This window comes from Phalacrocorax carbo, chromosome 2, assembly GCF_963921805.1.
Source record: "Phalacrocorax carbo chromosome 2, bPhaCar2.1, whole genome shotgun sequence".
In the NCBI taxonomy this organism is placed as follows: domain Eukaryota; kingdom Metazoa; phylum Chordata; class Aves; order Suliformes; family Phalacrocoracidae; genus Phalacrocorax; species Phalacrocorax carbo.
Window position 1 is genome coordinate 27,675,430 of NC_087514.1, and position 15,984 is coordinate 27,691,413.

General features: G+C 40.3%; 1 protein-coding gene across 3 annotated transcripts in view; it reads left to right on the top strand.

Annotated features, from left to right (window-relative positions):
* The window catches only part of RUNX1T1 (RUNX1 partner transcriptional co-repressor 1), a 115,104-nt gene that overhangs the window by 21,084 nt on the left and 78,036 nt on the right, over positions 1-15,984 (top strand). Inside the window, exon 1 of one of the 3 annotated variants that reach the window (XM_009513707.2) lies at positions 13,995-14,153. The exons of the other annotated variants lie outside the window; for them this stretch is intronic. Coding sequence (XP_009512002.1) covers positions 14,147-14,153 — 7 coding nt within the window. The 5' untranslated portion in view covers positions 13,995-14,146. Of the gene's footprint in view, positions 1-13,994; positions 14,154-15,984 lie in introns of those variants that run through there. 3 annotated transcript variants of the gene reach the window in all.

Sequence of the window (15,984 nt, forward strand, 5' to 3'; positions counted from 1 at the left end):
TGTAACTACATTTTTTCTCCTAAAATGGTGTGTCCAGATGGGATGGAACTATTAAAATGATTTCAAGTGTTTTCTAACACCCTGATACTGTCTTTCTCAGTGTTGGACCATTTCGCCTATGACACAACTCTGATAGATGGTACCAAAATAAAATGAACAGTGTCTGAGTACTCTAGGCTTTGCTCCGGTTAGTTTTAAAGGCAACTAAGCCTTGATCATATCACTCGGCTCCCCACCCGAGACGCTGTGTCCCACACTGCTCTGTCTGTGGGGTGTGGAAAGGAGACGGAGCACAGCTGAGAGAGCCAGCAGGAGGCTCTGCACATTGCATCGTGGCAAGGGGCCGGGGCTGAAGTTCTCTGCACCAGTGTGAACGTACTTTTTAAAAATTCAGTTCTATTAAAAATGGATTTACTTTCTAAATCGAGTTCCTCGCTCAGTTTAAAACAGGTAAATGCTTTTCTGGGACCTTCCTGTACACAGGCAGCACTGTAAAGAATGAGTAACATTAGCAGGGTTTCTTCTGCATTTTTATTTTGCTAATTTAGCAGTGTATAGCTTCTGACTAATTCTCCTTTTTTCTATCTACAGTCTGTTTTCCAAAGTGCGAGTGTACCCTGTACAGGTGGTTGTTGTTGGGTTTCTTTTGTGGTAGGGGTCTTCATAAAGGATTTAAAAAATAAATAAATGTAAAAGTAAAGATTTCGTGCCTGAAGCATGTAGTGCTGGCATACTAATGGGAAGCTTATTGTGATTTATTGCTGTCGGAGCACGTGCAAGATAATGGAAATTTCCTACAACTTAGGAGAAAGGCATGCTTTCTAATACTATTCATTTTTCTAGAAAGAAGGAACTAATATGACTAAAATTCACTTCATCTTTATAAAGTCCAAATGATCTGGTTGTGCTACTGAAATATTCATAAACAGGAGGGAACAGCACGTTATCTGTCTTATTAACCGTCAGGCTGCCTGCATCACCTGGGTGCAGGCACATCTCTACCATTGTGAAGTTGCTGTGTACTAAATGATTCCCCTTCCTGTGCAGTTCTATCAGTGTAGCCTTATACCAAAACAAACACGTCCTCTCTATAGCACAACTTCCAGAGTTAATGATATTGTATAGTTTTCACCTTGGTGGTGACGATAAACCAAAACTGCTTTGTAGCTCTTTGTAAAAGAGAGAGATCAGTGGTGGTTACCAATTGTTAGATCTTTGGGCATTCCCATTTTGACATTTACTTGAAATGAGGTGACTGGGTAAGGTACCTACATCTGGATGTATGTGTTTGTTAGACATTCAAAAATTTTAGTCTTAATGGGCCAAGAAGTTCTACACTGAAATTTGGATGAGTGATTAGAGATGAGGCCAACAGTCTTAGAGCTTAACTTAGTGTATGGACTTTGCTGTGCCCAAGATTTGACTTACTATTTGAAACTGAAATGGAATAAAAGGCAAAATAAAAGGTGCCTGAGTCTATCACCTCCTTGAAGCAGCAGCATCTTGTAGCATTAGACTACCTGCCTATGCTTTTGTGATCACTTTTGTCTGTCCTCATCCATCCTTTGCTATTGCAAAGTCTTTTCTTGGTTTCCTTTTTTATCCTCCAAACAATTGTTTGCTTACCTGTGTATCTTAAAGGGTACAACTGAAATAATAAACGCCCTTCTAACATATAACAGATGCAAAAGGGGACAGTTGTATTATAGACAGCGAATTGTCATTACACAGCTCACAATCAGATTTTCATCTGTTCATGTGGCGCACACCTGTGGCTTGCTGGCGTTGCTCTTGATTGGAGTGTGAGAGATCTTAATGAAAAACAAAGCCGGGATGACAAGAAGAGGCTCCGCGGCACACATGGGTTACTTCACACATCGTAAGAAAGTGAAATTCGAAATACGCTGGTTTGGAGAGAATGCCTGGGATGCGTTTGGAGAGATGAGGGAGTGTGTCTGGGTGACTCTGCAGAGGGAACTGGGGCCCTGCTCATCGCTGCCTTGCAAATAAGGTGTTTTCCTCTGTAGGTCAGGTTGATTTGGATCAGTTAAGAGCAGTGGCCGATTTCTCCAGCTTACTTTCTGAGCCAGTGAGAGTATCCTGGGCAGGAATCCAGCTTTTGAAGTACAAAGAAAATAACCCATAATCTATATAAAACGCTGGCGGATGGGGAAGGGAGGAAATTTACAGAGAATAACGGAGTTTGAGAACAACTGTGTTAAAAGTAGAATGTAAGGGGAGTGTGTGTATGACATTAGTATTTGTTTTGATTTGAAAATACAGTCTTCGAGGTGAGCAGAGGACAAGCTCTCACAATGTGACATATTTATTAGTAAACTAAAACCAAGTACTCAAGCTGAAGTTCCTTTTTCAAAGTGATTTCCTCCCCCACCCCTGGGTTTGCAGAGTTTGGGTTCTCTCTTTTATTTATTCCCCCCCCCCCCCCCCCCCCATGTACTGTGGCTCTGATAACATTAATGGGCTTTGCCCCACATGGAGCAGCGAGTGTATTGTACCACTGCTCACTGATCCCAGGTCAGTGTGATGCGTGAAATCAATTTATTTGAATCTCTTTGCCTGTATAGGAATTTGGCGGCATGCCAGTTGTTTTCATTTAATGTTCTTTGTGTTGAACACAGACAAGCAGGCATGCTTTTGTACTCCTCTTTCTTCTGGGCTCTTCTCTTTTCAGCCAATATTCTATTCTGTGGGTTTTTCAGAAAGAAGTAGGAATGTGTTACCTTTTTTAAAAATAATTTTTGTTTAAATAGTCTTTAAAGAGCGTAGAAACTAGGTCAGTCATAGAGCAGCCTGTGTAGGGTTTTCACCAAGTATAGGTGGTAACACCTGCTTTTTCCCATTTCTTAAATTTGGGGAAAAAGAGTGAGAAAACATTGGTCTATTTTTCTAACCCTCGGTTCTATGATTTATGTCCTCTTGTAAGACAAAGACTCTTCAGTAATGCCTAAATACGAATAATTTTATTTCTAAATAAGTAAATGTCTGGCAGTTGGTTGGATGAATCAGAAATACTTTTCAGGATCTTTTTCATTTTGAATGATGACCTTAAAGTAAGCATTAATTTGAGAATCCCTTGCCTCGTCTCTCTATCTGTTCCTCCCCTCCCCCAAATATTTAATATTTAGGAATGGCTAGCTGAAGAACAGCTACCCGAAAGTACCCATTTCTTCCCCTTTTTCCTTCTTTTTATGAGAAAGCAGCAAGGCGTGTGGAACAGAGCAAGTAATTTGGTCCTTCTTAAATAGAAAAAAAAAAAAAAAGGGCACAGACAGCAGCAGATATTTCCAGGAGGATTTGTTTTAGAGCTTGGTGTTGGAGCGGGAGAGGCGGAGAGCGGGAGTAGAGGACTCTGTTGATGCTTCAGGCGGTTCGTGCGGAAGTTGATATGCAGAACCTCGGAGCCGCAGCACAGGGGTCAGACTTGTACACATCAGCCCCGTTTCCTTGTTTAATTACCTGAAGAGCAAAACATCCAGGCTGGGAGTGTGTGAAAACCCAGTATCTCGAACAGCAGTTTGCTGCTCTGACATCCTCTGAGGCCAGCCCTGTCTGTCCGCAAACGTCAGGGCTGGTTCCTGACAGTGGGCTATCTCTACCGGGCCTGGGTTCCTTCCATTCAGGAGGCATTGTGTCGAAGAGGGTTTGGTCAGGAATTTGAGGTTCCTGCCGGTTCTTCCAGCCCGGACAGCCCTGTGACAGATAGGCCTGATTTTTTTCTTTTAAAGAATAATAATAATAAAAAAATTGGCTCTTTTTAGTCTTTCCCTTGTAATCCTGGCATTGGTATAATACTGACTGAAACAAAGCATGTTAACCCTTTCGCTTCTGAATTTGGAGCTTTTTCCCTTTACTTCATTGTTCTTTCTCCCCTTGCTTGGCCACTTTTATTTTCAGAGGTAAAATCTTCTGAGGAGCAGATTCTTTCAGGTGGAGTTTGTGCAATGCAGAATAAACTTACGTAATTTTTTTTTTGTAGTCGTAAACTTAATCATCATACTTAGCATTTTAAGTTTTTCATTTTCAGCGTGCTTGGCAACATTATTTTTATTCATCCTGTGGAATAAAAGCATTTGCCAGTGTTTGTTCTGGCATGACCCTTTAAAACAGTGGTGGCAGCTATCAACGCTTTCATTCTCATTATTCATGTGATTTTCTTAGATGTCCAGCTTGGTGTTCAACTTTAAAATATTGGGGTGGGGTCAGTTGTAGTCCTTGCTCCTCGTAGCTGCCTTTTCTTGAGGTCACTCAACAGGCTGAAGGTGCAGGTGCACGATGCAGGGCTCTGTGCACCGGCCAGGTTTTGGCCCATAGATGGAAAGCGTTCATTGGGATGTAAAACTCAAGATCATAGCTGAAAGATACGGAAATGTTCACTTAGGTAAAGGTCTTGAATTTTTTTTTAAAAGTTTGTGAAGAATTAGAAGTATGGTTTCTTGTTTGAATGATAAATGAAGAATATGACTAATTTGGATAATTTTAATACTCTGTAGCACAGTGCTGTTCATAGTTGTACTGGCAGAACTTAAGATCACAAGGTACAAGTAGTAGAGGGAGGGAACATAATTAATATGGCTTTGTAGCAAAAATGAGTGTAGCATGTGACTGTTGGCTTTTATTGTTGTGGGCAGAAGCTGGTCCAAGAAACATATTTGTGGTTGTAGGAGGGGAGAAGGGAGAGCTGAAAGTTAACTATGGTTTAGTTTTCTTTTATGCTCAAGGCTTTTGGTGCAGTGAATAGAGTTAAGCCTGTAGTCTTGGGGGACATTTTCATGTGCTAATGATTTTGGGTACTTTGTAGGTGAGATTGAAATTGTTTGAGCAGTAACTTCTGTTTTCCTTGCTAATATTTCATTAGGATTTTGTAATACAGATTTAAGGGCATACTTTTCTTCCTGCAGCAAACATTACGGGGTAAGAGTTTTGAGGACCCTTCATTAAGAGAAGGTAGTCTTCAGTGGTCATACTCAGCTGGGAGTCAATGGTAGCGCAGTGGGACCGAAAGAGTCATCATGCCACTAATCCTCCATCTAAGAAGGATTTGCAGGGGATGGTGCAACAAAAGAGCTGTTACAGTGTATCAGATTTATAATTGTGGTCTAATAGACTCTTAACTATGTACATAATCCTTCATCTTTAAAATAAGGCCCCCTTCATCATTATGGACTCCTCAGGCTACTCAGGTGTAAAGGTACCTTTAAGTGAAAGTGGATTACTTAGACGTGCAGTTTTAAATCTCTTTATCCTGTTGCACTGTGAAGAAGCCATAGTTTATATAAGCATTGCTTGTATCTACAGGATGAAAAAAAGGTGGTTTATGCATTGTGGACAGTGTCATGTTTCTGTAGTGTTTGTACATCTAAAGAAAATTATGTGGCTGTATGAAAGTGCTATGAGTTACTTGTGGAGGTTTAACTCATATGAGTTATGTCCCTCCTTTGTGTTTTACATGCCTTTGTTTTTTGCAGAGTTCATAATTTAATGAACTGTCCATGACCTCTAGGCAGCCATTGCCCACCTCAACCAGCAGCATAGTAAAACAGAATTCTCCATGTATGCGTGGTGATGACAGTAACCACACTGTCTTTCCTCCCACCCATCGGGTGTCTAGCTCCTCTTTGAAAATGGCAGAAAATGATAGCCTTTAATTCATGGTTGCCACCTCAAAAATTCCTCAGAGATAATGGTCTTAAATCAGCATCCTGTTTGAAAAAATATTTATCTTGGGCATGTCCACAGTCTCTGCTGTGACAATCTTGCTTAAGGAAAGTTCTTGCCGATAATGGTTCCCAAGCTGGTTTGGGCTTTATTAAAACTGGCACCTTGCATTGTGCCCAAACACTTATTGCTGCTCTTTGCAGATGTTCTCCTAGTGTGAAGTGGTGTAATTTGCTCTTGGTATGAAATTCCACTTCATAATCACCTCTGCATTCTTCTCCTGCTTCTCTTCTGAATGGCTACAACGAAGCACCATGTGGAGTACAACACAATTAGATAAAATGAAATGATATTTAAAGGCCTGTGTTCCTCAAGGCTCCTACCCGTTTGTAAAGAAACAAAGATTTTGTATGTTAATTTTCCTTAGCTGTAATGGGATTCATCTGGGTCGGACTAAAAGCACAAAGCTTATGTCAACATATTGTGTTTCCTGGGAGCATGGTGTCCTCCTCCAACTGCACATTAAGTGGGTCCCATTCTGGCTCAGTTTTGTAGTTGAAACCTGACTGGCACAGTGTTTGTCTCTCAGTGCTAGAGTGCAGGTTGCTGATCTTTCATTTATGTGTTATTTGCGGGTAATATTTTATGGTAGTACTCACAGCTTCAAATTCTGGAACTTCTACCTTTCAGGGCTAGCAGAGGTGGGAGAGGCTGAATGTCCAAGGCAGCAGGAGCAGACACAAGTCATGTAGTGGATTGCGGTAGCGAGGTGTGTAGCAGGGTGAGGAGGTGGCCCGAGAGTCAAGAACAAAGGGTTAGGTGTGAAGGCAGAGGGAAGACAGAGGGCACTGAATAGAAAAGTAAGAGAAAAACGTGGTGGAAAGTGTAACTAAGGGAACAATGGAAAGAAAAAGATGTCTTTGACTGAAATCAGTACCTTTGTCACTCACAAACGATAATGCTTTCCAGTCGTGAAGGGTTGAATGAGTCTGTGTACTGATGCTGCTGTGTTTCCAGATGCTGAACTGCATTCGAGCAGTTCACCTGGTAATATTGCTTTGTCATTTTAGCAATTACAAGGCCTGCCAGTGGGTTGTCCTATTATAACTGTGAGAGGACTCATCCATAACCACTTTTCTGTTAGGACTTAGTTCTCGTCATGTAAAAAGGTGCCCCCCTGCCATTATGCCATTAGACCTTCTCATTCATCAGGGGAACTTAAAATATTTGATGAGGAAGTGGTTTTCTCACCTGGCTCTGGAAAGCAAATAATTTAAATGGGGAAATAATGCTTAGCTGTCCTAGATATGCTCAAATATTTATTTACAGTCCTCATTCACCACACTCTTGAAACTACTCAGTAGTAGACGGATGACAAACTAAAATAAAGGCATTAACAGTAAACACCAGTGTTCTGTACAATGGCACTGCTGTGATGTTACTGACACTACCATGTATATAAGCACATAACACGGCATACAGACTGGCCTGGTTTCTAGCCCATCATAGCGGAGGTGAGTGTAAAGATTTTACTGTCTGATGTAAGACTAATCTATTTTTCTGAATGCGTGTCATTAATATATATGTTGACTAATATTATTTTTTCGTTTCCCTTATGTATCTGATTACTATTGTGGTTTGCAAATTTGTATTGACTCATCAGCAACAATAGCTTTGTATCGAGGACCCTTTGAACAAAGCTTTTGTACCATTATAAATGTAGTAAATAAGTACAAATTGATCAATATATGACAAAAGGGTGAAGAAGGGAGGTCAAGAGGTAAGAATATTTCCATATAAAACATTTTTCCCCTGTTGAAAATGGCAGTACAAGCATAAATAAATGGTTTGTATTGCTGTGTATTTGCTCCACCTGGTGGATTTTCCTGAAAGTGTTTTTAATCCTTGCTAATAAGGGGAAGCTGTCTTTAATTAGCTATAAAACACAGTTCCAAGAGTGAAGGCAACCTTTTTTTTTAAAAGCAGCAATAGCATTGCAAAAGGCATATTCGGGGAAATAAAACATTAAAATTAGCTATTTCTCTTGGCCACACTTGGTCAGTACAGTAATTCTTTATGAAAGCATGGCATTCCAAATCAATTAATGATAATAGTTTACTCTTGGACTCATCTAGAGATTAGTAATTAAAAAGTCCAAATCTATGGCTTGTGGGGTTATATGTGATTAGTGAAAGCAAGGATTTGCTATGGCTTCCCCCCCCCCCCCCCCCCCCAAATTTGTGAGCCCCCCTGACAAGAAGTAACAGTGCTATTGAAAAAGAGAGTTCCTGTGCTGAAGTGTTACCGCTGTACATCAGCATAAAATCTGTCTGTCATTAAGCTAGCTTTGCAAACATTGTTTTCTTTGGAATTCGTAAGGACTCAGTTATGCTTTGATCATCTCATTGTTCTCCTTAGGTTATTTTTTTCCTTTAGAGTGTAATGGCTCCCTAACAGAAGGTGAAGTTTAGAAAATAGTGTCTCCATATGCAAGGGATTTGGAGACCTTTTTATTGTCTTTAAAAATGTCATTCATAGTCCTCATTAGCATTTATTGTTGCAAGCGTACAAGCAGAAAATGTGAAATTGGTATGTCATGAATAGCTCCACAGAGCTCTAGAGCCCTGAAATTTTGCCTGCAGTGTGGTGTGGGGCAGGCATTGAGAGAAAGCTGGCCAGATGGCTGCCAGCACAGAGCAGAGCTGCAGGTTTTTGTCTCTGGTGCTGAGAGGAGGGAAAGTTCACTGGAGCATACGCTATCACCCCTTGCGTTTTAACAAAACTAACTCGCCATCAGTCAAAATGGGGAGGTGGTGACATTGAAACAAAAGTTTTCAATATAATGTAACAGTCCTTGTCAAATGAATAAAATATGTTTAGTTAGTGTCACAAATATTGACATGTTACAAAGAAAAATGCAAGGCTCGAATTTATGGCTAGTGGTAGAAACGCTTTCACACAAATATGCTCTCACATTATCTTTATTATGAAAATCCTGTGCATTGAAAAGACATCGATTAGAGGTCAAAACTAGGGTTAATATACTACAGCAGGAGGAGTTTCCCTACCCGTGTTAAACGAGCAAACACTCTGAGCTTCAAGTCAAAAAGCAACTGATAGCTTGAAACCTTTTTTTTTTTTTTATTTTCCCTCTTTTTTTGTTTTCTTTTTTCTGTGTGGATCTTAAAGTATGACCCTAGTTCAGCAGGGCCAGATATTCTTGTCCAGGTTTCTCTGTGTCACACTGAATGTATTTTTTCTCCTGTCAGTGAAACGGCATCTTTGGTATTTTCTTGTGTCCTTTCAGAAATAATATCAAATCAATATCAAATTTTCTGAAGTGCTTCAGTGATGTCTGCGCTCAGATGGTGTGGTGATTTCCTTTGAATCTGAATGATGATAGAAATTAACAGTCAATTCTAATTTACTTTACCCACATTATAGAAGAGATTGTCTTTAATAAAAAATGCAAGGCAAAAGTTGGTTTAGCCCAGATTAGGTGAAAGAAATAGACACCAAACCAGGTACATATATGGGATATTGTCCATGTGAGTGTTGTTACTAAAATGCACATTTTACTTGGTAAGAGCATGGAATACACCTGAAATGCCACTGGGATTTCTGGTAACATTCAACAAGAATGAGGGGTTTTTGGCTCTTTTTTGATCAAAAAACAATAGGCAGCCTTGGTTGCCAAGTCTGACCCACTGCCAAGGTTGCCTTTTCTTAACAGATGATTTGAAATCCTCTTCAGAGGACTAATTTCTAATTATCCCATTGAAGTAGTATGACTTCTTAACTGAAAAGAGACGAATGCTTTCTCACCTTCAATGAATTTAATCCAGCACTAGAGGTAATATGATAAACAGTTTTTCTTAGACAACCAAGGATATTTTCTTCTCAGCTTGGTGACTCTGGCTTTCAGCTATGGAGTATTTGTGTAGGTAATCTCGATCAGTCTGTGTTTCATGGAGCTATGTTGTTTTAAGGGTCCCATTTGTCTTTTTTCAGAAGTCCAGAAAGCCTTGCCAATAAGGAAATGCTTACGGAAACATTTAGTGTTATCTGGCAAATGTTTTGTGTTGCATGCATTAAGAGCTACTGTTAACAGATAAGCACATATCTTATTGGAATATTTTAATTCCGTTTCCAAGCAAAGAATTAGAAGTTTATAAAGAAGTGTCTTTCTTGAATAGCTTGAGCTCTTTTGTGGCACTGTAGTAAAGCCAAGGGAGGCTAGGTACAATGTCATGGAAGGAGTCGCACTGAGGGTACCCATAGCAGTCCTAGGTGGACTACTGTCGCACTGCACGATAGGAGATAACTGGGCAGCAAGAAATAAGCAAGCTTCTCCTGAAGGTGTTGCCTTGACTGTACTTTGGTTGGACAATCAACTGAATAAAGTTCAGAAAGTATCCAGAAGTGGTCGTCCAGTCCCCCCCATCAGCTCTACAGCTCACACATTAGGTGGGTTTGCCCTGTCAGTGGGATGCCTTAAGAAAACACTAATAGCTTCCAGCTGGGTGGAAAATCAAAACGTTTGGGGGCTGACAAAACTAGCAGATTTGAATTTGAAAGCCCAGCTAATGCCTCCATTTTTATTTACCACTCGCCCATAAAAGATTATTTTCCAATATGTCAGCCTCATTTGGTGGCCAGTGGTCTGAAAGTGAAAGTGGAACAAGCAAGCGGGGAAATCTGGACATTAGTGAGTCCGCCCTTTCAAGCTGGTGTGCCACTTTGTGGAATGGCCTTCCCTGAGGTTGGGGGGGTCCTAATGACCATTCATCAATGCTCGTTGACTGATCATTGAGTGCCTTCTCATTCAGTTTATCAAGTCTTGCACATAAAAAGTCAGAATAAGCATTATTCAGCTTTGTTAAAGCCAACTAGGAGTAAAATGCTCCATTTGAACCCATTTTGCCCTTGGTTTTTCACTTTGTTAATGCAGTCCTGCTTAAATGAGTGCTTTTATTGGGTCGGTTAGAATATCTGAAACTATTAATTCTCTTGTATTGAATAGCTGGTGGCAGGCCAGAGCAGATGGGGTAGAAAACTATTTGGTTGGGTGTATTGCTTTCAATTAGGATCAATGAGGTTTCAGCTCCTTTGAATTAACTCACTTAATACCCACTGTGTGAAGTCACAATGTATCACAACAGTCTGCTATAAGTAGAGCGGGAAGTTGAGAAGTCCTACAGAAAAGCTTTGAGTTAAATTCTTCCTTCACTGTTAATAGAGAGCTTTCATTAACTACAGATGCGTTTCAGTGGACTTCCAGTCCCTGTTATTAAGTGAGGTTTGTGCAAAAGGCAGTCTCTGTACTTTTAAATGGTGAGCATTTGGAATTTCTCTTTTCCATCAGGTCCATGTCTTAGCGACCTTCTATCATCCACTGCATAAAAATCTTTTTTCCCCATCAAATATATGAATATGGAGGCTTTGTTTTGCTTTCTTTACCCATTTTCAAAATTAAGAGTTGTAGAGCATGATTTAAAATTATTTTGTAAAGTGTTTTGAATGATTGTCAGCAGGAGCTGATTCCCGCCCAGGAAGGTGTAGCGTAATGCGCGCCGTAAACAAACAGGACAAAGATTATCTTCTGGATTTTTCAGATTTTTCATTCTCTTTGTATCCCTTTAATTTTGGTATTACACATAATACTGACTCTTCTGACACAGCTGGGTCGTTCATATATTAAAACCAGTGCCTTTCCTTTCTTAATGGAGAATAAAACCCTTTTACGTAATGGGCTGTCCCCATTTGCTTGGCTTCCTAAAATTTCAGACCTGGTGCAAAAACTGTTAGGGCAAGCTTTAAGTGACTGCATTAAAAATGGGGGTGGGGTGGGGAAAGCGAATAAATATCCACAGATATTTATTCAGGGAGGACTGCCAAATGGGTTGCAGCCTGCCTCAGTGTATTAAATAATGAGAGGGAAGAACTATTCATGCAGCTGGCTGCTTGAGAAAATGCTGAAGTAGTCTCAGATGCACAGGCATTCTGTTAGCCCCTTCCACGAGCAGACTTCTAGGTGAGAATCTCCAGGGATCCAGGTTTTGTTGACGTGGATCAATTTAAATGGCAATTACTGTAGTCAGATAACAGCTTAAAAAGGCTTTTTACACACAGAAAAAAGATGCATAATCACACAGCATATGGAAGTTCAATTTCGTGAGCCGTGGTCTGTGGATTTACAATGTACCTGATATTAAGACCTACTTTTAAGAGTGAATATTGTTCAGTTTTATTAAAATGTGTCATACCTTTGACACGTTAGTTTCTACTCTGAAGCTGATTCAGGCTGCATCTATGTTGATGAAACGTTACATTTCCAACTGTGAAAATGTTTTTCCTTTCATGTAGAGTACAGCATTAAAAAAGAAAAACAACACAGCAAATACAATACTAACTGACTGGTTTTAAATAGTGCATCAAATAATAAAACAAAAAGAATGGTAAATTCTTTAAAGGCCTCTGTGGCGCAGACTTTGCCTGTTATTCTCTGCCTTTCCCCCCTTCGTGAAGGCGGTCTGTCGTGAAAACGTTCTCATGTTTTGATGTTTTGGTGTTTCTCTTGGGCTCTTCGACGCTCAAAAATCCATTATAGACAATTTCATTACAGTAGATATCTGATGAAGAAAAGACCTGCCTCAAGTAGCAGATGCATTATATTGTTAGTGCCGGGGTGTTTATTGGGGCGAGGGGAACTGCTCCTTTGCTTCTTTGATCATCTTGGATTTGCTAGTCCTGTGCTTGGAGTCTCTTTCCTATTTAAGTGAAGCTGAAGGGTGGCACTTGGTAGCGTTAAAAAGTTACTGTGGAAATACCAGTAAATTAAGTGACTCATTTGCTGTAAGTGAGAAATGTTCATGAGTTCAGTCCGGATATTGGAAGGGTTGTTATTTTTTGCTTAATTTCACATGTGTGTCCTTTTCCTAACTAGATCTTTATCAGGCTCTGTGGCAGCTAGAGGAAGGAAGAGGAAGGCCTGAAAGCAGAGTTGTTTCTGTGTAGTAGAGGCAGAAGATGGCATAAAGAGAGTCAGGGGGATGCATAAATAAGTACAAAAGGATGAGTCTTGTACTGACAAGAGCGCAGCTCCTGAAGATCTGCGTATCGCTGCCTTTATAGAAAGGGTTTAAACATATACTGCAAGGGCAAAGTCAGAAGCAGCACCTATGGGCTAATTGCTAGAGAAATACTCATTACTAAAGGGAGAAGCTTTTGCAAGTGCTGAATAGGAGGAGAGTTTTAAAAGGAAGATATTTTTCCTTGTGCCTGGAATTTTGTGCATGGCTATACGTGCTACGGAAGGCATGCGAGTCAGGCGTATGTTTCTCCTAAGAGGCAAAGATGTTTTACAAAGGACTAAAGAGGGACTGCTGAGAAGAAAATAGCCAGCTTTAGATAAAGCACTATAACAAAGACTTGTAGTTTTATGTATCATGGTGTCTATTAAAGCTTAATAGGGAAGAGTGCATTGAACCTAGCCAGGCATACGTTATTCATGTGAAGGATAAACATTTAAGGGGTGTGCAAAATCAGAAATTGGGAGGACATGATTGTTTAGCTTTTGAAAAAGCTTTACAGGGAAGATTTTGTTTTCATCCCCCATGGATCACCGTGCAAAGTAAAAGAGAGTAAGCGGCAAATGTTTGGAACATATCAATGCAGGATTCCCAGGGGGTTAAAAGCACTATAGTAAAATAAAAGTGGTCTGCTTTCTAAGTGTGTTCTATTTTACACATACTACTGAGAATCTGAGAAAGGGAGTGATTTTGATACTCCGTTCACTGTAGTAAAACAGCATAATAATGACAAAAGTGTGGGGAGGGGAGGAAGAGGAGGGGGGACCCTCTTGTATATCCTCGTGCACGTTTTGAATTTCCAGCTAAATAAACAAACGTAGTCCTATGGAGTGCAAAATTATGGCTGTTAAAATAAAGAATGAATTTGTTTCCACTTTTGGACGAGAGCTGATATGAAGCGATGCTTTTTTCTTTAATTGCTGTCAGCGGCACAAAGGGTTAACTTTTAAAGAAAAAAAATGAATAATTCAGTGTTTGGCTTATCACTCTGCATTTTACTTTCTATTCTTTGGTCATCTGGAACTTGGTGTGAAAGGTAGAGTAAAAGGAGTCAGCTGAGGGGAGCCGGGGTTGTGATAATTTGCACACACATCCCTGTCATTGTTCTGCCTGAAGAGACAGGGCTGGGTTCAAGGCCACATGTGCTCCTGTCATCATTCACATTTCTGCTCCAAGTGCAATACAGAGTGTCAGCTCTCCATCTGTCTTTGCCTGGCAAACGCACGCGCCCAGCATCCTGCCTCCAGCTACGCTGCCACAGCCAGTTCTGATGGCCCTCCTCGCTTCTCTCTGTTCATTCCAGAACAGGAGGCACTGAGCCCTAAATAAGCTTGCTTTTAGGAGAGAGCCATTTACAGTGTGGTATATTTTATCCAAGGATGCCTGGTGAGTTGAAATTATTGCAGCTCTTTCGGTTTTAAATGAGGAAACGCTAATTGTTTTTTGATAGTATTTTTTTTTTTCCTCTTTTAATATAGAGGGTGATTTGCAAGCTGATAACGGGTGCGGAGCGATTGTGGATGCTAATTCTGTTGTGTATATGTTTGGGGGAGGGGAATTTGTGTAAGGGAACTGCCAGAGATGATACTTGCAGCAGGACTGGATGTTTCAGTGAAAAGGGATAGAAATAGCAGAAAGTCACCGGCTTTGTGGGTGCGGGTCTCTGCACGGGGGATCATTTCTAGCGAAGAGAAATACGGCTTTGGGCTGGCTTTCATGACTGTCAGCTGTACCTTGAATCTGCAAACATTTGATCGGTAGAGATCATTCACAGCGTTCATCCATCAGCTGAAATTATCTCTGTGAAAGGGTGTTTATGTTAGAGAAGTGGAGGAGATTTATAAAACAAATTATTCCAGCCTTGTCCTAAATCGTAGTCCTTAACTGTCACCAAGCAGATCACGGAAATATGTTGATTCAAAATAAAACAATAAAAAAAAAATAATCTGCTGAATTAGACGAATTGCTGTCGAGCTGGAAATTTTAATAGGTCGGTTTCCTCAGGAAAATATTATCCTTGGATCTTATGATCGCTTGTCTAATTGATAAGTGTTACTGCCAATGAAAACGGTGCTTCTATGCAGGGTGATTTGTCTGAGGGGTTTGTGAGATGCTTGACCACGACCGAGTGGATTGAATTTGGTGTGTTTTGTTTGGTTTTTGTCCCTTTGGTAAGGACTGAAGAAAGCCATGTGCCTGATTATAGCAGCCTGTGTCTCTGGATAAAAAAAGACAAGGCTAGAGATCCTACAGCTGGCTGGTTCATGTGGATTATTTGGGTAGGACAGGCAGAAGAGGCTACGCTTGATCACAGAGAGTCTGTACACCTCGCAGATGGTGTTTTGAAACAGTATCTGCCAGTTTGCTGCAACCACAGTTGCATGTAGGTATTGCCAGTTGTTGGAAGAATGTTTTCCTTTTAGGATTTTTATACACGGTCATACCCTACTGCTGGTATGTTTGCTGATCCTCTGGTTGTAACAAGAAAGTAGGCTCTGTTTGCTCAAAGCACAAGGCTAAGAGGATTTATATGGTTGAAATATGGGCAAATTAATTTGCATAGATAACAACGGAGGACTATGAAAGGTCAGTTTAACCCTTTAAACGTCAAATTTGATTTGGAGGCATTGCGTTCCTGGGAATGTGGTCTTCATTAGAAATGTCATGGTAATTCTTTAATTTGGAAAACTGCACTCTGCATAATTTGATCCACTGATGTTTCCCTTATATTTGTATGAAACTCCCCATGCGGTTTACTATTTCTGTGCTTTATTAAGATATTTAAATGTACTGAAATGACACAATCTTATCAGTTTTGATCCTGTGTGCATTATTTGGGGCTATTGGCAAACACTGTTGGAATGCCTAGAGTGGAGGTTTTTGAAAACCTATTAAGCCTTTGTCATTTAAATTACTTAATCTACCTGCTGGTTAAAATTTCATGCGTCTTTAATCAAAATGGCATGCGCTACACTCAAGTATGTATATCCTTATCGATACTCGTTAAGCTTTACCATTAAGTAAATCTTTAATTTCCAGCATTCTCTTAAAGCAGTAGCAAGCAAGAAGTGTGTTTTAATGTCAGCTCGGAGTGTTAGAAAACCTTGCACTTGGATACAGAGAATACACTAACAGCTGTGACTGGGAGCATGTGCCAGAATGGAGATACTTGAACAGATCTGACACTTGGCTATTTTTGACACCCATCTGCACTTTT